The sequence below is a fragment of the Heterocephalus glaber genome, unplaced genomic scaffold (assembly GCF_053883595.1).
Source record: "Heterocephalus glaber isolate CG9 unplaced genomic scaffold, H.glaber_assembly_v1.0 deba00000738, whole genome shotgun sequence".
Lineage (NCBI taxonomy): Eukaryota > Metazoa > Chordata > Mammalia > Rodentia > Bathyergidae > Heterocephalus > Heterocephalus glaber.
The window spans coordinates 11,306,759-11,333,564 of NW_028258161.1; the positions used below are offsets into that span (position 1 = coordinate 11,306,759).

The 26,806-nt window shown below is 45.2% G+C and overlaps 1 protein-coding gene across 8 annotated transcripts in view; it reads right to left on the reverse strand.

Moving 5' to 3' along the window:
* Positions 1–896: 896 nt before the first annotated feature.
* Positions 897–26,806, reverse strand: part of Mcm10 (minichromosome maintenance 10 replication initiation factor) — a 37,731-nt gene continuing 11,821 nt past the window's right edge. For 6 of the 8 annotated variants that reach the window (XM_004861825.4, XM_021242027.2, XM_021242028.2 and 3 more), the window contains 17 exons: positions 26,363–26,467; positions 25,533–25,670; positions 23,362–23,533; positions 22,516–22,681; positions 21,870–22,037; positions 19,979–20,095; positions 17,513–17,712; positions 15,623–15,723; positions 14,842–14,949; positions 14,640–14,757; positions 11,932–12,160; positions 10,495–10,639; positions 9,419–9,537; positions 7,085–7,198; positions 4,336–4,481; positions 2,275–2,317; positions 897–1,914 (listed from right to left, as the gene is read on the reverse strand). In XM_004861825.4, the coding sequence (XP_004861882.2) occupies positions 1,831–1,914; positions 2,275–2,317; positions 4,336–4,481; positions 7,085–7,198; positions 9,419–9,537; positions 10,495–10,639; positions 11,932–12,160; positions 14,640–14,757; positions 14,842–14,949; positions 15,623–15,723; positions 17,513–17,712; positions 19,979–20,095; positions 21,870–22,037; positions 22,516–22,681; positions 23,362–23,533; positions 25,533–25,670; positions 26,363–26,467 (2,273 nt within the window). In that variant the 3' untranslated portion in view covers positions 897–1,830. The remainder of the gene's footprint in view (positions 1,915–2,274; positions 2,318–4,335; positions 4,482–7,084; positions 7,199–9,418; positions 9,538–10,494; positions 10,640–11,931; positions 12,161–14,639; positions 14,758–14,841; positions 14,950–15,622; positions 15,724–17,512; positions 17,713–19,978; positions 20,096–21,869; positions 22,038–22,515; positions 22,682–23,361; positions 23,534–25,532; positions 25,671–26,362; positions 26,468–26,806) is intronic. The other 2 variants (XM_087206987.1, XM_087206988.1) reach the window with 1 other exon arrangement.

Below are 26,806 nucleotides of genomic sequence, written 5' to 3' on the forward strand. Positions count from 1 at the left end.
ATTGTAACACATGGTCTGCTTGAAGGAGCTGGCGGTTTTGTAATGTAGGTCACTGAATACTCCTGCTCTGGTGGCCTGGGATGACAGTGTGTTGCCAGTGACAAGTGTTGAGACTGAAGGAAAGCACTTAGGGTAACTCGACAAAAAGGACTAAAAGACCGATCTTGCTGATGCATGTCACGCCACTTATATGCATAAACCATACCAGTGAGAAGACCACCAAGGCCCTCCATTCAAGCAACAGCATGACTTCCACATGGGAAGGAAACCGCTCCGCTCAACAATCTGGTAAGTTTATATGGTTGTAACCTGTGTCTTATGCATTGCTGTTTTAAGTTTCTGAGACAAACGAGTGTACTCTAAATGAGGCTTTAACAATGTTGGGGTTTCACATGCTTTTTTGTGCTAATAGTTACTCTATTTTTATTTTTTTTGGTACCGGGGATCAAACTCGGGTCCTTGCGCTTGCGTAGCAGGCGTTAAAACCACTGAGCTAAATCCCTGGCCCTCTATTTTTATTTTTAAGGCAAATTTAAAAATAAAAAAACCTTCTGGAAAGCAAGGTACTTCTAAGAGTACTGTTATTAGGAAGTAACCTTAGGGGAAATGCAAAGGTCAGATGCAGCACCTTCTGTCTATACAGAGCTGAATTTTATGAAATCTTAAGGCATGTAGACTTTATTTCTGGCTCTTGAAAACCTAGATCAACGCTCTGCTATAATGGCCTCTCATATGTGTTATGTCCCTAACATAAAGCCCTCTTGGAAGAAAACAATTTCCAGCTAGAGTACAAATTCCAGAACAATAATCCTACCAATGTATCCAACCTTTAGGTGGTCCCAGCATTCATGGAAGTCAAACGGTATTTGGAGAATCAGGTAGTCCAGGCCAAGGAATCTCCTATAAATTTTTATTGATTTAATTTCCATTGTGTTTGACCTTCAAAATTCCTGCTGTATATAATAAACTACATCTGCAACCCCCAAACTCCATGAGATGCTGTCTTTGTAGTTTCTGAGTTTAACAGCATGTTTCACAGCATGTTAAATTTTGTACCTGTTTTGGTTAGAGGTGTCAAAGTTTCTTTATGTCATGTTGAAATAAATTCATTTGTACAAATAATGAGATTTTAGGTTTGTGCATTAGAGGTCTACAATATTATAAGAGCAGAGACTCCTCTTTATATATAAATAAATACGGGCAATGTTGTTTAGTGACTTGATCAATTTCAAAGAGCAAAACTGAGATAACAGGACAGAAAGAAGGAACCTAGCTCCTGATATCAGTATCTCAACATAATAGTGAGGGCAGTGATCATAGTAGAAATGTATCTGCAGATGGAAATAAGTTATATCAGTAGAATTTCAGGGCTGAAAGATACATTTCAAGATCATTTGGTCTGATCTTCCTCAGTTTATACAAAACAAAACAAAGACCAGAAGTTAACCTAACTAAGGGTGAGAATTAAGCTAAATTAATGCTTTTGGCTCTGGGTGTCACTTTATTGTGAGCAAGGAACGCACGCTCTATATCCAAGAGACCCCGGCTGCCTTTCTCCTTCTGGTATTCCGGCCAAACTCTGTGAATGCGGTAAGGTAGTCAGTCATCTGTAGGAAGAACAGGAAAGGCCATGGTATCTTGATTTTCCACCTGCGCGCCAGCGTTAAAGTTGGTATCAAACGTAGTGGAGGAAGCAGAGGTGGAGTTACGGGCTTAACGAGCACTTGTTTCGGGAGGTGGTGGTCAGGAATATGGGCACGCCAGAGCCGATCCCTTGCTTTTCCCATCCAGGAATCAAGGTAGACTGTGGGACAGTGTCGGCAGGTAGGCTCATTTAAGGCTGTTTAGAAATTTGCCATGTTCTTCTCCTCTCGGTAACAGGGTTTCTCCTCCTATCTTTGGACCAGTCTTTTCCTAGAAAAAATGAGAGTACCTTAGTAAGAAACTGGTTTAATATTATTTGCCTGGTCCACTAAAATTAGGTAAATGGCATGGTGTTCTAGTTCGGATCAGGAATGTTCCTCCCCAGGCCCATGTGCTGAAGGCTTCACTCCGTTTCTCGAACTGGAAGGGCGTGGGACCTCTGACAGGTCAGGCACAGTAGGAGGCCTCTGGGTCCCTGGGGACTCACCCTTTAAGGGGATCTCTTCCATGTTTCCACCAGGATGGGCCAGAGGCCCAAAGGCAAAAGAGCCCAAATAAACCTTTCCTCTCTGTAAGTTGTCTCAGGCACTTATTTCATTATAGTAACAGAAAGCAGCCCAGCACACATACCTTTAGCATTCCATCCCGCTCCCATTTGTAGAGGCCACAGTTACTGAAAGAGAACAGGCAGATTTACTCAGCAGTGAGGTACGGGCTCACACACATAAGGAAAACAGGCTTCCTGGGCTTATGGGGAGGACTATCCTGCAAGCAAGGAGGTGCCGGCTGTGGTGGTGCAGGCCTGTAATCCCAGCGTTCTGGGAGGCTGACGCAGGAAGATCACAAGTTTGACACAGTCTGGGCAATTTAGCAAGACCTTGACTCAAAATTTTAAAAATGTAAAAGGTGTTAGGGATGTAGCTCCATGTCAAGGCCCTGGGTTCATTTCCCAGTCCGGGGATGCTGTCCAAGACGACCTTTGTGTTATTATAGGCCAGACCTGAGGTTCAGTCCTATGCTAAGAACATGTGGTCCAATCCCTGGAGAGATGGTCTTGGGGGTTCAGAGATGGAGCCGCACATGGGGGTGCTGAGGGCTACACACGCTGCTCAGATGGACGCAAACTTGGTTTTTATTGATGGTCGTTGGATGAGTCTGTTCTACACTAAGAAAAGCCAAGAGCAGGGCCAGAGAAAAGCACTGTTCTTATGAAAGCACAGGTACTACCAGCAGACCCCAAAGCATCTTGTGCTACCATCTGAATTGCGCTCACTGCTTATCCTTAAGGAACAGAATTTTTCTGGTTTTCCCACTGTTGTACATCAGCTCTTCCTATGATGACATTTTTAGCCACCTATTCTGGAGAGAAGCATCAATATACAAACACCTACTTTATGACTGCAAAGCTATAAAGTTAAAATATAGTCTCTAATGATTTAAATTAAATAAAAATAGGAAAATAAATTTGCAATAAATGAAAATACAGGTGATTGCTGGGCCTATAGCACACAGGTAGATTGCTTGCCTAGCATGTGCGAGGTCCTGGGTTCAATCACTATTATCACCAAACAAAGAAACAAACAAACAAAAACACAATAGGGGATTAAAGTCTTAAGTACCCAAGGAACATCTACAAATAAAGAAAAGACAAAAACCCCACTAAGAAAATCAATAAAAGATATTAACAGAAAATGACAGAAGAGGATATTCCACAGGCTGGTAAGCATGTGAAGATACTGCAATTACTGATAACTACTGAGAAAACTGTATTTAAAAACTGTCCGTGCTGAACATAGTACTTATAATCCCAGCGACTTGGGAGGCTGAAGCAGGAGGATTGCAAATTTAAGGCCAGAGACACATTCGACATCATGCTGTTTACACGAGACACAAATGTGTGCAAAATCGAAGAAAACAAAAGGACAACATGACTCACAGAGGATGGTGGAGTATGGTGTGGAGGGACAGGAAGGGAGTGAAGAAGGCAATAAAGGACATAAGAACAGGACGAAGAGGGCGCCTAGTGGACCTGAGAGACATATAAAAGACACGCTGCCTTTAACTCTCTCAGAATACTCTCCCTCGCTTCAAACATATGTATCCCCTCATTTTTGCCACTTCCTAAAGCAGTTCTGGAGTCCTCTTTTCTGAATGTCTTTATGAGGCGTGGTCAAAACTACGGAGAACGCTGCTGCCATGTGCCAGCCAATGGAAAGGCAGCTTGTAAACACTGTCCTCAGCCACCTGCTCACTGGATCTGGCACCGCGCACCTTCTGGTCTTCCCCAAAGTCAAAACGAGCATGAAAGGCAAACATGTGAATTTCAGCCACGACAGCCGAAGACATGCGAGAAAGAAGACTTCCAGAACTGCCTTAGAAATGGCAAGAACAATGGGATAAGTGTGTTGGAAGCAGAGGGAAGTATTCTGAGGGGGATTAATGGCACTATGTCCTTTATTGTTTTAAAAAAAATCTATTTTTTAATCATACCACATATATTCACCAGCCCACCCTGCACATTTTTTTACTTCTTTATTCAACAAACATTTTTAAGGACCTACTACGGGCCAGGAACCGACAGCAGCCAATGTGCAGGGGATTCAGCAGCCGAAGGGCGAGGCACGTCACACAGGACACTGCCAGGGTTAACCCTGCCCAGCACAGACAGCCAGCCCTCAGTGCTTCTTATACCTGCAGTGCTTTTGGGGGAGCCGGTCAAGAGAGATGCTTCTGTTTCCGCAGGGACACTTGAAAAACCTCTTCAGGCCATCGTGCCAGTGGTAGTCATGCTGCTCACTGACGCAGGTCTCCAAAGGCTTGAAGTGGGTGTAGGCGCACTGCAGGTCAAGGCAAACCACACAGCCAGTGAGGGGCTTGGAAGGGCAGACTTGGAGACAACCTCTCCTCTGAGCCTGCCAGGTCACTGCGGGCCACGTGGGCCCTCGTCGTGCAGCTGCTGGGACAGCAGTGACTTTTCTGACCTTCCTCACACCAAGACCGTTTCTTCTGACGTGTGCCCCACTTTCTGGTCAGGCACAAAACCCAGTGGCATCTGTGACACAAAGATGACAGCAAGGGCCAAAGAAGAAGAGCACTGGAGACTTCTCAACAGCTTAAGCTGGGCTCATTACAGAATACTGGGCATTAATCACTGGGTCAGGAGGCTTGGTGCTTCAGAGGGAGGCCGATCGGTAGCTCTTTGATTTTTTACTACAAGATCTCTGAAAAGGATTTAAGCTTATTATTCATCCTATTTCATAAACAATAAAACCAAGACAGCGGGACTACATAATTCACTTTTAATTCTGATCTTCAAAAGGACTGAAGAGAATAAGAAATGGCAGAAGAGGTGTCAACAGGCACCAGGAGAAGGCCTGTAATTCTGGTCATCACATTGGGCCCAGATTAACTGCTCTAGACAACCTCAGAAGATGCAGAGCACAGTGGAGTGTCCGCCACAGCAGGCAGGATAGCGGTCCCCGGAAGTTAAATGTACCCTATTTCCTGGAATTGGAGACTGGTGTGTTATATGGCAAAGGAGAACTAAGATGGTAGGTGGAATTAAGGTTCCTAATTCAGTGATTTAAAAAAATTTAAATTTTTTATTGCTACATATTTGCAGTACATGATTACATCCACAGTGGGGAGCTGGTATAACTTACTGATTTTAAGACATGGATATGACCTCAGCTTATCTGGCTGGGCCCAATGTAAAGGGTCCTTAAAAGCTGAAGGAGGCATGAAGGAAACCAGGGTGATGTGCTGAGAGTCTGAGCTGCTGTTGCTGGTTCTAAAGATGAGAAGGGAGCTGTCCAAGAGGAGGGTTCTAGAAGCTGACAAAGGCAAGGAAACAGACTCTTCCCAGAGCCTCCAGAAAGACTGTGGTCCTGTCAGCACCCTGATTTTAGGCTAGTGAGACCCAAACTTCTGTAGAACAAAACATACATATGTATGTTTTAGGCTCCTGGGTTTGTGGTGATTTGTTACAGCAGCAACAGAAAACTGATACACCAAGCAGGTCCTTAGGTGCAAAGTGAAAACCGGCACTGAGGGAAAAGGCAAATGGCGAGCTGTGCTTCAAATTATGTTCTGATTAATCCTCTTCACTTGTCCTCCCAACTATAAACTTGGGCAAGGAATCCTTACATTTTGGGGGCAGCTCATTCAGCTCAAATATAAGAAAAACTCGGGGATTTAGCTCAGTGGTTCCGCCGCCTGCCTCGCAAGCAGAAGGACCCAAGTTCCATCCTTGGCACGAAAAAAAAAAGAAAGAAAGAGAAAAACTAAGGTTTTCCAAAGAATAGAGAAAAGTATACTGGGCAGGCCAAGAATCGTCATCTTCTTGTGCACTTACGGGCTGTGAAGGGAAGGTATGTCCAGTAAGAACTTTCCCCCACCCCACTTAAAAATTAATCTTGAAGAATAGAGAATTTTGGACTGGGGATTTAGCTCAGTGGTTCCGGTGCCTGCCTCGCAAACGCAAGGTGCCGAGTTCGATCCCCAGTACCAAAAAAAAAAAAAAAAAGAATAGAGAATTTGGAATTCTGTAACAGATTTGGGATAAGAGTTCTACAAATACAGACAGTAATACAATTTGCATTCGGACTGGAGATTCAATTTGGCAGCTTAAGAGCCAAGAGTGGGCGATTACCGCGTGGGATGGGAAGTGCATCCCGGGGCTCAGGGGCTATGCTTGTTGGACCAAGGTGTCAGAATCTGAGACAGAACGCTAAGAACCACTGAGATCCGGCAGCCAAGGGGAACGGAGGTTACACAATCTCCACACTGGGAGCTGTGGTCAAACAGAGAACCTCCTCTGCCAATGCCCCAGCCCAGAACACCAAGGCTGGGTCAGGCAGAGCCTGATCCTTGTCTATCCCAGGCTGTTTGTTTTCCAACCTCCTGATAAATGACGGAGACACAATCCTACATTTCACAGATCCTTAATGTTCTCTTTATGGTTTGGATCAAAAGTATGCCCCAAAGGGTTTGTTGAGGCCTTTATTGTGGATGGGTTTTGGTGAAGGGACTGAATCATGAAGGCTCTAATGTATCAAGTGGAGTAATCTACTTGTGAGACCATAATTTGCTGATATTATTGGGAGGTAATGTGAACAGGAGCTGGGGTCTAGCTGCAGGGAGTGGATCATGGGGTGTGACTGTGGGGACTATATCTTGTCCCTGACCCTTTCTCTGACTCTTTCCCCCTTTCTCTACTTCCTGGGGGCCATGAGGTGAGCAACTTTCTTTGGTCAGGCCCTCCATCATGTTTCTGCCTGCCATGGGCCTAGAAGCAATGGAGCTGACTATGAACTGAAACCTCTGGAACCGTGAGCCAAAATAAACCTTTCCTTATGTTGTCTGTCTCCAGTATTTGTCACAGTGGCGGAAAGCTGACTGACACAGCCCTGCCAAGTTCGAGACTCTGTCTCTCACTCACCGTCTTACAGGTCACCACGCGACATTTCACTTCTCTGATGTTTCTCATCTTTTCTTCCATTTGTTCTTTTTTTACCAGTAGCTCAAAATAGCGTTCTTGGAGCTCAGCCTCAGCCTGAATGATGAAACACACATGAATAATTGAACCAAATCCAAGATAGGTTCAGGCAGTTCAGTAAGAACAATTTAATAATTACTCCAATAATTCAGTTCATTAATAACCAAAGAGACAAGCTAGAAGTCAGAGGACCCTAGACAGTACCTCAATAAACTGCAAAACAAAGAACCCTTAAAATGTGGCGGGGAGGCACGAAAGTGCTTGGTGATTCTTAAAACACTAAATACAAATAAAAACCACTAACATTACTATTATGTTTTTGCAGTGCTAGAGATTGAACCCAGAGCCTCACATCTGTTAGGCAAGTGCTCTACCACTGAGCCACATCCCAGATCTTTTTAAATTTTAAGACAGGGTCTTGCTACGTGCGTTGCCCAGGCTGACCGCAGACTCACAGCCCTCATGCCTCAGCCTCCCGAGTAGCTGGGATCACAGGTGTGCACCATTGTGCCCAGCACCACACACAGTATTAACAGGGTCATCGGGTCCAGCATGCACGAAAAGGCATTGTCTTTGGCTGTCCCAATACAGGCTCCCACAGGGAAGGGTGGCAAGCCCCCCAGGGACAATGGCTCGCCTGGTTAGGCACTGGTCTCTGGATCCAGCACAGGCAGCAGAACTCCCTGGGGTCAGGAACAACAGGGAGTAAGGATGAGGGCAGCACACAGTGAGCACAGCTCTGGAGTTAGTGCAGCCGCGCAAACAAGATGGCCTGGTGCCCTTGGTGGCCACAAGAGGAGGGAGCTTAGCTTTCCACCCTGCAGGGTGCGTCTCCCATCTCTCCAGGTTCATAAACTGTTTCCTTAGCTGGGTGCAGTGGCACACACCTGTAATTCCCGCTCTCTGGGAGGCTGAGGCAAGAGGACTGCACGTTTGAGTCCAGCCTGGGCAACTTAGTAAGACACTGTTTCAAAATCAAAAATTTAACAAAGTAACTGAGGATTTAGCTCAGTGTAAAGACGCTGGGTTCAACTCCCAGTACCAAAGACAAAATAAGTAAACATAAAAAAACTAAAAACAAACCTGTCTTGTCACTTCCGAATCAAAAGGGCAGGTCACCAGGACTAGTGGTACTAGGTGGGAACACCAATGGCCACCAAGGGGCAGTCTGCAAAGCTGCATAAGCACTGTTCTGCTAGCCAAGGGTCACGATCGGTAGCCAGGGTGGGGTCACCACACTGTGGCAGTGGACAGACTGGTGCCCTGCACCACACGGGACTTGCACACCGCTGTGTGTCTCACAGGATGACCCGTGCGAGTGAGAAACCTGGCAGTCACCCCCGAGCCCAACTGCTTCCTATACAACACTGCAAACTTCCTGCATGGTTGTAATTTACACTGAATGTCCCGAGAGCCCAATGGAGCACTTCCGGTGTACACTGAGGGACGGCTGCACTTTGGTTTCCCAGGACATCTCACTGGTTTTCAGAACAATCACCATTACCAAAGAAGTAGGGCTCTGGTACCTCAGTTTCCTACATGAGTCCTCATTTCTGCTCTTATAAGTCTAAGCTCCAGCTATTTCATTATTTCTTCTAAGATAGTTTGTGCCCAAGTATTACATAATGAAATACTTACTTTTATCATCAATGTTCTTCCTTTTTCATTACTTACATCAGTCAGCATATTACATTGATAATTTTTAGATTACTAGTATAATTTATACTTTCTCTGTGCTTTATTGCAAGACAATAACAACCCCACGTATTTGTCACTGCCAGGTGGGACAGTGCACGCCTGCTGTAATCCCAGCACTCAGGAGGCTGAGGCAGGAAGATTGCTGGGCCTGAGCTACATAGCAAGACCCTGTCTCACATAAAACAAAGCAAACCAGAAAGTATTTGTTATTTAAAAGGGGTATAAGGAGTGGTGGAGTTAACTACTGATTTAGAGCATTTGAAATGGGAATACAAAAATATGTAAGTGGGCATAGTAAGCAGTACTTAGCCTTTTAAACATTAGTTCACAGCCCCAACTACACGCAAACATTTTTATAACAGTGGGGTCTTTTAAATAATAATAAATCAATTGCTGTTCTTCAGTGCAAGGACAAAAGCAAAGGTAACATCCATTGGAGCTGTTCCTGCTCTTCAAAGCCAACCCAAACACACTTCGAGGCAGCTACCGCTGGGCTCAGGTAAATAACAGACTCAGTCCCACAGCAAAGCAGCTCAGGTCTGAAGGCACTGACACCTTGCTGGTCTCGAGGGTTCTCACCTCCTTCAGGATGCCTGTGTGCTTTGACTGCGCTTTCAGAATGTTCTGAAATTCCTCAGACTCCAGGTAGGCAAGCTGCTCTCTCCTCTTTTTCTTTGCAGGCTCTAACTCATCCTCAGCTACGCAGAGAGAAGAGCATCACAGAGGAGCGGGAGGCCAGTGTCCGCACCCCTCACCCTCCTCCCGAGCTGGCTTTCTCTGCTCAGGGCCCTTTCAACCTCGAGGGACCCCACATGGGCACAAGCAGAGGGTTCTCCAGAAGTGAGCAGAGGCCTGAGCCGAGAGTGTGCAACAGTGGCAGACCCGACCACTGGACCAGAATCTCTTTTCCACCTTTAACACAGGGAGCCGGTGATGATGATAGATAGCAACAGGAAAAATACTACTTATAAACTAATTTTAAAATGACATCGCCAACTTCAGAGTTTTAAAAATAAAAACACGGCCAGGGATTTAGCTCAGTGGTTTTGCCACCTGCTGCGCAAGCGCAAGGACCCGAGTTCAATCCCCAGTGCCAAAAAAATTAAATAAATAAATAAATAAATAAAAACAGAGCAATTTAAAACAGAATTCTATTTCTTTCAAAGCGAACTCTTCACACCAACATGTATATGCAAAGATCCAACGGGAAATCCTTTTCACAACTTCAGATTGTGCAAAACTTCATTTCAATTTAATGTGATTATAAAAACACAATCAGAATGGGCCGGGGATTTAGTTCAGTGGCAGCACGCCAGCCTCGAAAGGGCAAGGTCCTGAGTTTGAGCTCCTCCACCAAAAAAACCCACAATCAGCTCAAATTGCAGAAATCCACTTAGGCAGGGTGTGGGGGCGCAGGCCTGTAATCCCAGCACTCGGGAGCCTGAGGCAGGAGGACTGCCATTGAGTTCAAGGCCATCCTGGGCTACGTAGTGAGTTTAAGGCCAACCTGATACATAGCAAGCAAAACAACAACAAAACATCCTACTTACACATTCTACAGAGGGAACACACGAGAAAGAATGGCTTGATATTAGGGTGCTGGTTACGGTTTGGGACATCCCCTCATCGATGGGCTCTCTCGCCCACTGCAGTACCTTCAGGAGAACAGGTGTTGTTCTTTTCTACTCGTTCTTTTACTTCCTGTACATCCTGTGGGTTCTTCTGCTCCCTTGTAATGTTGTTCGGATTTGTTTTTGTAAGAATTTGGCCTTTTGCCCTTAATTTGGCAACAGCAGCTAACTAGGAAAAACAGAAGAGAGGGAAGTAAGAACTGAAAAGATGAGACTGGTACCAACAGCCCCGAGTCCCCTCCAGATGGTGGAGCCTGGCTGTTCACCTAACGTGATTAACACGATTATTAAAACTCAGTAGCACAGAAGATAAAAGTCTGTAAGCTGATGATGAATAAAGTTTCAGTTTATTTAAATCTAATATAAACAGCTTCACATCAGCTAAACTGCAGTTCTAGCTCTATATGGGAACCACAAGCCCATTTTGGAATTTTTCAAATCAAACACAGAATACAATTCTAGCTCTAGTCTTGACGGGTTTGCCAGTGCAGGTAAATTACTTCTTTTACCAACCTCAGTTTCTGTATTTATACAATGGGGGAGCTGGGCATGGTGGTGCACACCTGCAATCCCACCACTTGGGAGGCTGAGGCAGGAGGATCACCATGAGTTTGAGGCCAGCCTGGACTACACAGTGGGTTCAAGGCCAGCCTGAACTATATAGCGAGACCCTATCTCAGAAAAACCAAAAGCAAAAACAAAATAATTATAATAATATGGGGTGACGACAATGTCTTTTCAAGGGGGTGGTTGTGTGGGTGGAATAAGATAATACATGCAAAGCATATACTGGTGCTTAGCAAACAGCTCGGAGGCAAACATCACAGGCCTAGAGAAGTGTTAAGAAGTGTGTGCAGCTGACCATTATCATCACTGGTATCACCATGATGCCTAGTGCCCGAGGTGGGGCACAGAGTGCCAATTCGTGGATAGCTATATACAGAGAAAAGCAGAGGACTCCATGAAGAGACCCAGAAAGGAGACAAGCAGGTTCTGGGTGCTCCATCCCCACTTCAGCCAGAGCAACTTCCGTCTGTCAGCAGGCGACCCCGGGGTAACATCGCCTTTGAGGGACTTTTTTTTCCGCACTGGGAATGGAACCCAGTGCTAGGCAAGCGCTCCACCACTGAGACCCCCAGGCCTAAAGAGGGGTTCTGCACACCACCGTCTTACAGTCCGGCCCCAACAATTCCAAGAAGTTTTCATACCTCAATGGCTCTGCTGTAACGCTACATCGCTACATCTTCCTGGAGGACGTCGCCTTTGCCTGCGGAGATGAAGGCTCCGACTTTCTTGGATTAAACTAAAGGTATTATGTTGACACTGTTATCCTTTAAAATCACTTCCACTCTACTTAGCAGGATGGGTAAATAGCTGCTAGGTGTCTTTGCTGGCTGTAAGTGCAGTTTGAAGCTCGAGCTGTGTCTCACTGAAGTCAAGTGATAAAGAGAAGCCAGTTACCTTTTTAGCTTCTGCTAGCGCACTCAGCTTTGGTCTTGGTGGTGGAGCCTCATCAAAGAACAGAACATCGTCCCCTTCCGTGACACCACGGCCCAGCTTGGGCATCCGTGGGGTGGTGGTTCCTTCCGGTGCGGGGAACTCAGCGCCAGTTCGCGGAGACTGGGCAGGCAGCTGTCGGGATGAGCTTGGCACCTCTGGCTTCCTAACTTCATTTGAGCTTTGGAGAAATCTTTAAAGAAATATGTATAAAAAAAAGAAGAAAATACGCAGTAACAAAATGTACACAAGGTTCTACACAGATGAAACTCCAGAACTCAAAGGGGATGGGAGACTCCAGGCAGCCCACCAGCTAACTGGTAAAATGATTTCCCCTCTTTGGTGAATCAATGGACTTGGCTCACACTAACAACAATACTAGCTTTACTCACTCGTGTGTCAACCGCATTTCCATTGAGTAAGCTAGAATTCTTTAGAACTAATACTGTTTTACTAAAAGGCTTTACTAAATGGTAACAGGCATCTCCTACACAGCAGACCTGAAGTGGGGTGTAGGGGATCCTAGCCGCTGAGCAGGTCTGGGACCTCACTGAATCCCTCTGCATTTTAGTTTGCTCTCCTGGGAAGAAATAATGCACAAGTTATGTCTGGAAGTCTGTAACAGAAAGGCACTGTAACCAATTACAGTTACGGTAATTATGTTATGCTGCTTTAAGAGCTACAATGGACCCTCAACTTATGAACTCAATTTGTTCACAAGGGCTGGTTGTAACTCAGGCTCCTCTACACAGTCTTCAAAGTCTCTCTTCCATGTTCAGGCAGATCTCAGTGTCCTTAGAGAGACACTGGCCCGGGATTCCTCAGTTAACCCCACACAGGAAAGGATGTTGTAATGTTCCTTCGGGGACTCTTAAGGGTTAAATCTGTATCTGAGACCATCTGGAAGCACCGGCACCTGGCATTCGGGTCATAACTCAAGACTTTGGTTATAAGTTAAAGCTAAAATTGTGGTTGTGATGCAAGGTGTTTGTATGTCAGGACAGTTTAACTCCAGGGGCCACTGTATTTAAAAATGGTAAACTTGAGAAATCAACTGGTCTAAACTTCTCATTTAAGAAATGATGACACCAAGGCCTGATCACATTGTTCCTAGTGACAGACCCAGCTCAGTACCTTTTCACTAATGAATGCTCTCTTCCAAGCCGTAGGGTGACTTTACAAACTATCAAACACAGATATGACTTGTTTAGCTAATAAAATTCTGAAAAATGTCAGACTGTGTTATGGCTTATAGCCAGATGTCACCCCAAAGCCTCATGTGCCCGTAGGTGGGGCTCTGGGAGTGACTGGATCATGGGTGTGACACTGGATTGGTCCATTGATGGGTTTAGCATGGTTCTGGGTGTGGATGATGGACTTGCTGAAGAGGGAAGACCCACCTGGGTGTGGGTGGCACCAACCAACAGGCTTATGGCCTGGATGCAATGTAAAGGCAAAGGAAGTTGCACTGCTTCCTGCCTGCCTGCCATGGACTGTTTCTCCTCTGCGATGCTCCTCTGCCATGTCACCCTGCCTTGGAGCCAGCCAGCTATGGACTGAAACCTCTACAAGCTGTGAGCCAAATAAACCTTCCCTCCTTTAACTTGTGGGTGTTGGGAATTTTGTCCCAGCAATGAGAAAGTAACTACCCATGTTTCCTTGAAAATAAGACCTAGGTAGAATTTAATCAGCCTTGAAAACTAGAGATCAAAAATGCCAGCCCCAATCAGTCTCTCCTTGCCTTACCTGCTGCAACTATTCTCTTGCTCAGTAGCTACTCTGTAGGGCAGAAAGAGTGTGAGACAAACTGTACTGCTTTCTGACAGGTGCTCTCTATTCTCCACAGAGGCCACAACCCCATATATATACATATACATTTCCATTTCCATATTATAGAAATATATACTTGGAGGCACAAATATCTTTATAAACATCCCAAACTAATCTGCCCGAGAACAAACCCATTCTCTTATTTTCCAAGAGACTGTCCTCTTGGCTTTTCACTGACTTTACTTTTCCCAGAAGTGGGAAGGCTCAGTGGTTAAACCCTGGAGTAGAACAGGTGTGAGCTGGAGTCTGCTTGGTCATGTACCGGCTCTCAGGCCTCCCAGTACACCACTTGAAACACCAGGACAGTGACTCCCTGCAGTCACCTTGAGGCCGAGTGAGGCGCTGTACTCATGGAGTGGACAGCACTGTGCATGATAAGCACGTGCAAACAGTGGCTTTTATCATCACTCACAGAACCTGGGCTCAGGGAATCTTTGATTTGTCCACCTTCCACTTCCACTTCTACCTGATTTTGCTTCTACAGTGATTATATTTTTAGTGCTTCATTTACCTGAACAACAATAATCTACGCACTGGTTTTGCCTGTATTTAGAAACCTAACTGGCAAAACTAAGAAACAAGAGCCACACAGGTGAACACACGCATTCTTCTTACCCAACAACTCTCTTCACATTTCACTCCTCTTGTCCACGGTGATATTAACTATTCTCATCTGGACCATCTGGTCTCAGGAGTCACTAGGCTACCTTAGAAGCATTTAGCCCTCGATGCTGTGTAGGTTGTGACAAAAACGTAGCCAACCTAAATATCAAGTCATATTTCTGAAATCTAGTAAGATATTCGGAGGATTTCTAAACGAATGTTAGGTCTGCTCCTCTTACCGTCGCTGTATTTCTTCGGATTTCCTCTTCCTCATCTCCAACATCTGCTGCTTCTGCTGCTTCAGGAGGGCTGATGCTGAGACAGACTGAATGGCAGGCTGTGGGCTCCCCGGGGTCCCTAAAACACAAGCCCAAACTGAGGGGTTCTCCCAGAGGCGAGGCAACTTGGCACACGCACCACGGCCAGGCAAGCTGACTGTACCTGAAGTCCTGGCTTTGGCTAAATGTTTCAAGTTTCTGGCTCCAAATGTTGGCAGGTCCATCAGTTCCCTGAACTCCTCGGAGCAAGACAAGCTCTTCTGTGGTATTCCTGGGACATGGAGACACCAGTGTTACAGGACTCAAAATTCCGATCATTTGATGTCATGTGATGTATTACTTTTTAAACTCTGCACTTGGAATTTAGTCATTTGTAAATGAACCAGATGGAACGCCAAGAGAAATAAAGAACCTGTAACTTTAACATCAGATTGGCAGGACTGCACGGGTATTTGAGTGTATTCTATTTCCAGTAATGATTAGAATACTAAGCACCTAAGATCTGCGGGGTCATTTCCTACAGTACTTCTGGAATGTGCAAGGTGGCTAAGGGCTCCTGCTAGGCCCTCGTCACTACCAGGACTGCAGGTACAGGGTGGGCTGGCACGTCCTGACCTAGGCTATTCTTACAAAAGGGAAAATATCTGGAGAGGATTGCCCAGGAGCCTGATACCACTGATTCTAATGCTGGATATCAAGAGTCTGACACAGATACATTAAGAAACTTCAGAAAGTGTACAAAATGAAGACACAGCTAGACCCACATGCTGTTTTCCCTTCAGGTCCTGCCCCCAGGTTTGATGCCTTCAGCCAAGGTCACATTATTCACTAAGCAGTTGAGGAGTGGACAGTCATCATGTAGAGTGTGTGTGACAGTCATCCTCAATCACAAATACTGCATTTTTGAACTGGAGAAAGAAATGCAGATGAAGAAAGAAAGGTACCGAGTTTTTGCCGTGCTTCCTGAATGATGGAGTTGGTGCCTTTCACAACCAGGTTGGTCAGAGTGGTCTGAATCTTCTTTTTGGGAGCAACAGCCGCTGCACTGAAATGACAAGAGCCACCCCCAGGAAATGGGATCACTGAACTCCAAGCTCTGATGAGTAAAGAAGGCAGAGAAATAAATACTCAGGCATTTATACCAACCACCAAAGTTCCCCAGAGCACCAGGAAGCAGGCTCTGCCCATCCCAGGGCCTGCAGAGGCGGTTTATGCGCAAAGGAAGCACAAGAGGCAAACTACAAACTTGCTCCAGGCCATTCTGAAAAGGCTGAAGAAATAAAAAATATGCTAACTGTTTGATTTAGAAGTCTAGAAATCTATCTTAAAATAACTAAAGACTAGCTAGGCATGGTGGTGCACGCCCATCATCCCAGCTCTCAGGAGGCAGAGGCAGGAGGATCACCATGAGTTGAGGGCCGCCTGGGCCACACAGTGGGTTCAAGGCCAGCCTGAATTAGAGAGTGAGACCCTATCTTTAAAAAAAAAAAAAAAAAAAAAAAATGGGGCTGGGATTTAGCTCAGTGGTGCTGCTGTCTCCCTTGCAAGTGCCAGGTCCTGAGTTAGATGTTAGATCCTTGGTACCAAAACAAACAAACAAAAAACGAAGGACTGTGTAAAATATAGGATATTAACTATAGCTTAATCAATGATGTTCTTAGAAATACCACTAATGCTCATCCATGGGGAGGTGTTTGACAGACTCACATAAAGGAAGATTATATAGCTGATAAAAATGACCTAAGTGAATGGGGCTGGGAATTTAGCTCAGTGGTTTTGCCACCTGCTGCACAAGGACCCGAGTTCGATCCCCAGTACCAAAAAAAAAAAAAAAAAAAAAAAAAAAAATGACCTAAGTGAATATTTGACAAGGAAAACATTATTTTATGTGGAAAATGGGGGCGGGGGGGTTAAAAATATACATATGATATTGCCAGGGATTTAGCTCAGTGGTGCCGTGCCTGCCTCGAAGGCGCAAGGTCCTGAGTTCAATCCCTTGTACCAAAAAAATAAAAAATTAAAAAATTTAATTATATATATACACACACGCACTCATATGATATCAAAAAGTGTACATATTTTTTTAAAAATCCAAACACTAGAAACATGTACCAAAAAACTAAGTTTTTAAGGGTTATAGATGGTCTTTATTTTCTCCTTTTGTTTGAATTACATATTCTTTATTAAAAAAAATAATGTGTCTTGCTTCCAACAGTTTGGAAAAATAAAGAAATTCTTCTAAATTGGATGTACGTGCTTGACATTACCAAGCACAATGCGCAGTTAGTGCGAGGCCGCCTGGCCAGGTTCTGTTGCATAGGAACAAAATCTGTTGTCCCCAGACGGACTACAGCTCTACAGCTCCCGGCCCAGGTCCTGCCTGTCACAGGCTCAGGCGTGGCCCTTAGAGGCCGGTGGCAAGGTCACTGGTCACCTGTGCGGGCCTCCCCGGGCTGAAAGCCCCAGAATCGCACCGTGGTGCCTGCCCTGGGTCGACTGTCCCTCCCTCCCTGGAGGAGTCCATAAGATTAAGTCCGGGTTCTGAGAAGTCTGCAGCCTGGCCTGGACGTCGCGGAACGGCCCCAGGACGGGAGCGCTGCTGACTCAGCCGCCAGAGTCAGATGAAGTCGGGGAGCCTGGGCTCTGCGCGAAGGGCCACAGGTTAGGACTCACCCGAAGACTGTCCCTTCCGTCCCCGAGGAGAAAGCGGTCCGGGCGGCCCGCAAGCGCAGAGAGAACCCGGCCAGTATGTGGAGTCAGGCACGGCCCGGGCAGCAGGCTTGCTCCTGGAAGGCAAGCGCGACCCCGCCCTGGAGAGAAGCCTGGGGACTTACATGGAGGCCGCGTAAGACTGGGAGGAAATTCCTCCGTAGTAAAAACCGTCCTGACACAGCCGCTCCTTCAGGCTGGGGCCTTTGCGGGCAAACTTCTTCGGAATTCGTCCTCCCGAGAAAGTGGACTGCAGATCGGCCCGCCTGGCGCTGAGCTTCCGGTACTGCGCCTGGACGTGGTACTGGCAGTACTCGCAGTCGTGCTGGGGAAAGAAGAGCGGCCGGCGGTCAGCGGTGGCGCAGGGACGCAACCGCACAGCCTTCCTCCCGTCCCGCGTGAGGTACTCGTCCAGGAAAGCAAGAAGTGTGGTCACTCCTCCCTTTCTCCTTTCTGCGATGCAAATACAATGGGCTGCTAGAAACACGTTCAGTTAGAGAAGTCAGCCACAAAGTCACCCCTGGTACCATTCCTGCTACAGGATGCGCCCCGAGCAGCAAATCCCACACACGGAGAAAACTGCTGTCAGGGGCGACCGGAGGTAGCAGGGATGGGAAGGATTTCATGGGGTGGTGAGTAGTTCTGAAACTGGAGAGCTGGTGGCTGTACCGCTACCACCAGCAAATCCCACACTCTAAAACTGGGCCGTTGTGTGTGCTTGAAGTTTTCCTCCACCGATGCTTAAGCCCAGTCACTCAAGAGGCAGGGGCAGGAAGATTCCCAATTCCAGGCCAGCTGGGCAACTTAGCAAGACCCCGCCTCAAAATAAAAAGACTGAAAGGGCTGGCGATGTAGCTCAGGGAGAACACTAGCCTAGTGTTCATGAGGCCCTGGCTTCCACCCCCCCCCCACACAAAATAAATAAGACTGAAAACTAAAAACCAGCTTCTAGCAAAGTTTTTCTATATTTGCCCTCTGGATAAAAGCTACTATTTCAATAAAAGAAACAAAGTCATACTGTTGTACTGGTGAACTCTTAGATGTGGTGACAATGGATTTTTAATTCTCCGTTCTAGCTCCTTTATGAAATCTCCGTACTTTTAAGATCTCCTTTTTGTTACCTGTCTTTCTTGCTCACCAGTTCATGTATTGTGAAGGAATGAAGGAAGGAAAATGAGATGAAACCAAAATTTGTCATTTAAGCCTTCAAAGAACTCTAAGAAGTACCACTTCATGTTCATGTGGATGGCTATAAAAGACAGACAAAACAAGTATGGTGGCCCACGCCTATAATCCTAGCACTCTGGGAGGCCGAGGCAGGAGGATCACAAATTCAAACCCAGTGTGGGTAATTTAGTGGCTTAAAAAGACCCTGTCTCAAATAAAAAGGGCTGAGCTGGGGATTTAGCTCAGTGGTTTCACCACCTGCTGCACAAGCGCAAGGACCTGAGTTCGATCCTCAGTACCAAAAAAAATTAAAAATAAAAAAATAAAAAGGGCTGGGTATGTAGCTTAGAGCAAAGGCCCTGGGTTCAACTCCTAGTACCACAAAAATAAATAAATAAATAAAGATACAATAAACAAAGGGTTGGCAAGGATGTGGAGAAACTGGAACCTTTATACATTGGTGGGAAGATACAATCATCCAGCCACTTTGCAAGCCAGTCTGGCAGTTCCTTCAGCTCCAAACATAACGTTGTCACATGTCACTGCAGTCCTGTTCCCAGGTATGTAGTGAAGGGAACTGAGAACAGCTGTCCACAAAAGCTTGTAAGTAAAGGCTTACAGCAACATTATTCATATAGCCCGATGTGGGCACAGCCCAAATGTCTATCAACCGAAGAATTGATGAACAGAATGTGGTCTTTTCATACAATGGGATATATTTAACCATGAAAAGGGTGAGGTGATGCTAAATGCCACACAGATGAACCTTGAAAACAATACGCTGAGCAAAAAAGTCACAAAAGCTCACATTTTGTGATGCCACTGTATGAAATATTCAGAATGGGCAAACCCAGAGAGACAGGAAGCTCCCCAAGGGCTGGGGAAGGACACTGGGTGGGGCTGACTGCCAGTAGGAACAGGTCTTTCTGGGGATAATGAAAATAACTATTCTGAAATGACATGGTGTCACAACTCTGTGAATTCTCAGTATTAAAAAGTATTGTATACTTTGAAAGGGCAAATTGGCATATGAATTATAACTCCATGAAGCTATTTTTTAAAAAACCACTTTAAAAAGTTATATATTTGAGTTCAAGTTTAGGATAAAATAAGGTTTTTGGCGTATTTCACCATTGTGTTTGATCTCTGGAACTACAAAGAACTGAGGGCAAACTAACTTTCTGCCTTCCTCACACCTCTGGTCGGTTGGCAGTAGAGATCACTCCCGGAGAAGTTGAAGTCTCCCTGTCCTTTTCCTACCCCTGCTGCCCTAGCTTTTTAAACTGGCAATTATTAACCACACATTCAAAGGTCTCAGATTAACTCTTCCTGGTAGTGGGGAACTCAGTTCCAATTTCATCATTATGGCCAAAGCGCCCAAAGTCTATTACTAATCATTCCTGTCTCACGAGGTTGAAACCAACCAGATTGACAGTCTGTGTACATGGCTCCCCATTCTTCTTCCTGGCTTTACAGGTTCCCAGGTCAAGAGCTTCACCCATGATTAAGACCTTCTGAGGGTGATCGATGGACAAGCACACCTGTAAGAGAGGGGAGGTGAGAGTTAAAGGTAGACAGAGGCACAACCTTTCATTACAAGATGGAGAAAAGAATGGCTGGTGCAGACGGAAGGAGGCTCTGTTGTTCTAAAGGAATCTGAAGGCGGGCCTCTGCAAACAGCTTTAGGAGTAAGTGTGGAGAAGACACATTCAGTTCTTTCGCAGGATCAGTCTGCTTCCCTAGCCAGCAGAATCCTGATGTCATCCGGGCTGGCCAAGTGCTCAGCCTCAAGTAACAGATCCCACTCCCTGTCTCCCCAGCTTCCTGCTAGCTAGCAATGGTCATGCCACTAAGTTCCAGGCAATTAAGATGTCAGCAAGAGCTGGGAGGGAACTTGGTGGGGGACAAAGGAGTGTGTGGCCTTCCTCCTCACTTCTTTCCAACTGGTGGGATGAACGCAGGAGGATGGGCCCTGAATGGCCCTGGCGGATCCAGTTCTCTTGCTTCTTTCTGACAATTCTCAACAGAATGCATCAAGAATACAACGACCTAAGACAAGGTGGAAATGTCCTGATTAACCTGGGCTTTGTCGTCATCCCCCTTAGAGCAGGATTTCTCCCAGCACTCGAGCCCTGCGAGTCCAGTGGCGACTGGGCTATGGAGTCTCGAGCAGCACGCTTGGGGAAACCCTCAGCTACCATGCAAATCTGGGCAAGGAGGGGGCCAAGACCCCACCCAGCTTTCCCCAGGCCCTGTGGAATCCGCTCACTGTGATCCTAGGCTGCTGTTTCTCCTTGAAGTAATAAAGTCCCTTTATGCAACTTGTGAGAGGCTTCCATCTCACTGGCCTCACACTCAGGGCAGCTGGGCTTGTGCAAAGCCTCCTTCAGATCTCGGAATTTTAGTAGAAATTAAGCGAAGCATTGAGAGTCCTCCCCAGGGGTTAGTAACCACTGTAGGGTGCTCTCCCCGCAGGGACTTGTGGCCAAGAGGGAAGGGCAGAGAGGTCACAGGGACATCGCGGTCACTGCACTGCCTGTTTGGACTTTTCAAGAAAAACAAATCCCACTGTTTACTGTTAAACAGAAACCACAATGGAGTTTTTCTGGTTTTTGCAGCCAAATACATTCCTAACCAACAGAGGAAGACTTGTTGCCATTCTCTGGTGAAAGCAAAGAATGAAGTTAATTTTTTCCCCTCACTCCTGAAAATAAATAATTTGAGTACAAATAAAGCTTCTACTTGGGTCAGGGTACAGAGATTGCCACTGCCATTCACAGTGGGGTTAGCTTTGCAATTCACTAGAGAAGCAGTGGGTAGTACAACTCTAACACGCCTGAAAAGATGAAATTCACTTTGGATTAACTGCAACTGTTAGGTGTAATAAAAATTAATGAGGTAAGGGCCAGGGATTTAGCTCAGTGGCACTGTTGCTGCCTCAAAAGCACAAGGTCCTGAGTTCAATCCCCAGTACCCCCCCCCCCCCGCCAAGAAAAACCAGAATGAGGTAATATTCCCTGCCCTACAAAGCACTGCTCCTTGATGCTACCATGGATATTTATGGGAGGGATCTCAGGAAACTTGAGCATAAACGTTATATATAATAAAAGTCATTATTACAAAACACTTTAGAGTAGGTAGAAATTCAAAATATTAGTGGAAAAGGAACAAACAAATCAAAGACCAGATTAATGGAGACGCAAATACAGAAGTTTGATTCATTGGCTGGAGGTAGCCTAATAAAACATTTTTGATAAAACTCAGCTAACATAAACAAATAAAGACAGTCAAACCCTAGATGCAGATCCTTATTACCTCCTCTGAACCGTCCTTGGGCTTCATGGGGTTGGCGTTGAGCAAGCCCACGACAGTGCCTTGCTCTGTCTTCCAGAGTTCTTTGTGAACTTCTCCAAACAAGAACAGCGACACATAACTTGTCAGGTCCCGAAGATCATTCAATCGCCAGATGCTAAATGTTTTTCCCTGGGATGAATATTTTTACATTTAATAATGTTTGTTAATAATTCATAGTGATATTACACTACCTCCATTTTGGTTCAAGCACTCTGTTGTGGAAAAATATTACCCTCCTCATTAAGAGAGGACAGGGAAGCAAGGCCAGCTAGGAGCAAACTGTTGGTGAAAGACCTAATTCTCACATCTATTCTTTTTTTTTGGTACCAGGGATCGAACTCGGGTCCTTGCGCTTGCGCAGCAGGTGGCGACACCACTGAGCTAAATCCCCGGCCCCAATTCTCATGTCTGTATAGTCAGTGGGCTTACACTGCCTTTCCAGTGACACAAGCACTCACTCACACTCACATACATACACATACACGCACATGCGTGCACACACCATTAGGACAGGAAGAAGCTGACTGACTAACCCTTCCTCCTTTCACTCTGAGTCTCAGGCATTATGTCTCAGCAATGAGAAAAGTAACTAAGACACATGGCTTACACTATGAGTACTCTGGGGGGTGACTTTCTTCAAAATAACCCCAAACGTCACCCAGTCCATTTCTTCCAGCTTCTCCATTGCCATCTTTTCCTTGACCTGAGACAATCTGATCAGTTTTCGGCCAACCATTTTCTTGCTCATTTCTGTGGAGGACACTCGAGGCCGCCTAGGTTCAGACACCAACGATTAAAAGACTGTTATTCTACAAGGGATTATGGGGCACCTTGCAAGGTGGTGAGGGGAGATGACGAGGACAGAAACCCAGAGTGCCCAGGGGGTTTCGTTCTGTAGTATGGACGAGGCACACAGTTGTACAACAGGCACATAAAAGTCATTTTTAAGACAAAGTTTGCTTTCCTTTGGATATGGATTTACCCTTAAAAGGTTATTTTATAAGCTTTTATGCTATTTTATAAGATCAACTATAAAATTCTATCTTCGTTAAACGACATATCTTTATATATTTAAAAATAATCTATGATCCCTAATACTGCAAGATAAGTAATTAAATAAAAAATGAAAAGTTTATACCAAAGCTGGAAAAAATTTTAAAGTTTGTATGTGCTTCCATCTGTCTCTGATTAAATGTACCACTATTTGGCCACTTCCGTTTCACAGGTAAACAGTCTTTATTCCCTACATAAACAAGAACAAGCCTTCCTCACGCATTTCATAAAGACTGGCCTGAGTCAACCCAGTGCTGCAGCTGTTCTTACTGCAAGCTTTGTCCAGCTCAAGAGCTGCTGGTATTTTGTGAATCTGCTACAAGAATGTGCTGCTTCTAAAAGACCCTGTCTCCAAGAGGAGGAAGGGCCATCTAGTTATGCAGACAGAGAGGCCACTGACCTGAGCCGCAGGCCGGAGAAGGCTTCCATGGAGACCTGCTGAGCTGGCTCCCCCAAGCTCCCCGGGCTCCCCGAGCCCCGATCTCTAGTCACCCCACTGTGTTTTTCCCCAGGAACAGTCTGGAGTGGTTGGGAGGGTGCATTTGTCATCCCTGAAGATGAGCTTTTAGGTCCTGGAAAATTAACATAAGGATTAAGGGGGGAAAAAACTGGTAAAGTACAAAATTTGCTTATAGAATTGTTTCATTTTTAACTGACACGTATGATAATCAGATCTTGAAAGAACAAGACCACTCAAAACCTCTGCAGTGCAGTCCAACAGAACTTTCTGCGGTGATGGGAAATGTATTAGTACCGTCCAACCCAGGGTGGCCACCAGTCACACTTAATGTGACCACTGAGCACTTACTGTGGCCTGCGGGTCCACGGAGTTTCTAACCAAATTCATGGCTTCATTCATTTTTTTCAGTTCTGGGGATCAAACCCAGGGCCTCACACACAACAGGCAAGTGGTCTACCACTAAGATATAAGCCCAGCTCCTTGTAATTTAGGGTTATGGGGCTAGTACCTACTGTATTAGACATGCAGTTTTAAAACATTATTATTCTATTCCATGAAGTTCACTGAGTATTCACCATGTGTAAACACTGCAGTGCTTACCATAGGAGTAAAAGCCCTCCTTCAGGAATAAATAGTTGGGGCTGGGGATGTAGCTCAGTGGCGCTACGCTTGCCTGCCAAGTGCAAGGCCCTGAGTTCGATCCTCAGTACCAAAAAAAAAAAAAAAGCAATAAATAGTAAATATTTGTGCACACAGCAAATTCTTCCTTGAAAATCTCCAAAGCTAATTCCTCTTTGTTGTTTTTCTTTCACTTTTCATCTCATTCCGTTCCTTTTATTTGTGAGGTGGGGGAGAGAAAAGGGGACCAACATACTCTGCTGACTACCACACACATTAAATGTCCCAGATGTGCTCACCCTTCCCGTTTGAGAAGTGTTTAGAATGCTCTCGAAGGTCAGAAAGCTTGGCACGCTCGATAAAAAACCAGCAATCTCTCTTATGAAAGGGTGTTGTTGTTTACCCTCTAGCAGACTTTGGCTCGTTAGTCCCAATCCAGGGGACAGGGCAACTCTAGAACTTTAGAACTACACGCCTCAAAACCAACTTCAGACTCTGCCCAATGAAACACCTTCGTAATGTCAAAGGTCTTGAGAGGAGAGACAATATCATAAACGGATAAACTGGATATACAATTTGCTCTGAAGCTAATGTGAACAGTTAAAGGTTCTGGGAATTCCCCACGACTGAGTCATAAGCCAAAGGTATTCAAAGGGCTTTTCTGAACAAATTCAGCTAATAAAATGATGCTTCATCTAAGGTGCATTATTTCTGGACCATTTTGTCTTAGGCCTTTTGAAGGAGAATAACCTTAGGCAAACTGAGGCAACACAATAAAACCAATACACAGGACTTATAAATCCTTTTCATATATATGTATATACATATTTTCTTTTTTTTTTTGGTATTACTACCTTCTATTTTCCCAAAGAAATTTTTGGTTTTTTTTTTTGGTACCGGGGATTGAACTCAGGACCTTGTGCTAGCAAGGCAGGCACAGTGTCACTGAGCTAAATCCCTGGCCCAAAAACGTTGTTTCTATAGAATGGACCCTCTGGCTCAGTACAACCTGCTTTCACATAAGAGTACTTTATAAGAAGTATGTACCTAATCTTACAAGATAAAATCTCCAGATTTCTAGCATGAGGATTCAGTCTAGTGGTACTTAATGCAGTCCAAGCAAAACAACACTGGAAGGTTAATAATTTTTTTTTTTGGTACCAGGGATTGAACTCGGGTCCTCACACTTGCAGGGCAGGTGGTGGAACAACTGAGCTAAATCCCCAGGCCAAGGTTAACAAATTTAACCTGTTAACTATTGAGTGCACAGTACCTACTGTGTACCCAAGGATGTTCTAAGTATAGTACTCTGAGACGTAGGGGAAGGGCACAAAAATACATCCTATGCCTCTCATTCATTTCCAAGAAACCTATTATTCTCAGTGGGGAGATAAGACAGACACACACCCACATACACAAGTGTACAACAGCCACAGTGTATTTCAGACGGAGCCAGAGCAACATGAAGCAGCGGTGGGGCCCCAGTACCACACCTGGAGAAGGCTTTGGCCTCCGAGCCACCTGCTTGGTCTTGGGCAGAGCAGGGACATCAAGCTCTGCAGAAAAGCACGCCGACTCCTGAATTCTCTGAACTTTCTTCTCCTTAAGTGGGGGCCGTGTGGTCCTACTTTCTTAATTAAAAAAAAAAAATAGTAAAGCTAATTTACAGAGGAAATTAAAATCTTTTGTGCCACGTGTTTAAATACTGCATCGTTTCTCTGGTGTGAGAAACCAAAGGTGGAAATAAGGACTGAGATGTATAATGGATGTTGGGAAATGGGAAGAAAGTGTTCACATGGGAAGGGAACAGGGGAGGGGGGAGGGAGAGAGGAAGGAAGGGACCAGAAAAAAGTGAAAATAGAAGGAAAAATGGAAACAGAGCTTTTGTACACAGGGAGGGGAGGGGGCTTGAGGGGGATGGGAGAAAAGAGGTGGGACCCAATCACGTACAGGTGCAGATTCCCCATGATGAACGTTACGGTTATGGATCCCTAACATGCACCAATATGTTTCACTCTAAGAAAAAAAATGTTTTGTGCCAGGTGCCAGGGCAAAATTATCATTTCTTTTCTTTACTTTTTTTTTGGGGGGAGGGGGTTTTGTTTTATGTTTTCAGTCCTGGGGCTTTGCACTGAGACATCTACCCAGGCCTCTTTTTAGTTTTTATTTTGAGACATGGTCTCACTGACTCAGTACATGCCCAGGCTGGACATGAACTGGCACTCCTCTTGTCCCAGCCTCCAAGATGCATGCCACCACATCCAGCTAGCTACAATTTCTTAATAACAGAAACGTGCAATGTTGTCCAAATTAGTCTTATTACCAGGGGATTTACGCAGAGAGCCTGGACTTTCAGGCTGTTTAATCGACGCTGCTTTTAGCTGTTCTTGTAAGGACTTCATTTGCTCTTGCAACTTCCTTAATTCATCTAGGGAAAGAAAAATATACTGACTTAAGAATACTGTGGGAAAAAATATTATACGTGAGAACAATGCTAGCAATATTCTTGCCCCCAAACCCTGAGACTCACAATAGTCACCTAAATTAATTTTTTTTTTTTTTTGGTACTGGGGATTGAACTCGGGTCCTTGCGCTTGTGCAGCAGGCGGCGAAACCACTGAGCTAAATCCCTGGCCCCTAAATTAATTTTTAATACTGATTAATTTTTATACTTCAAAGAGGTCCCTCAAGAGAAATACAACTTTTTACTTCTAGTAATCAAGCCTCTAATACCTTAGTTAAGCATGTGTACTACCGACAGGTGTCA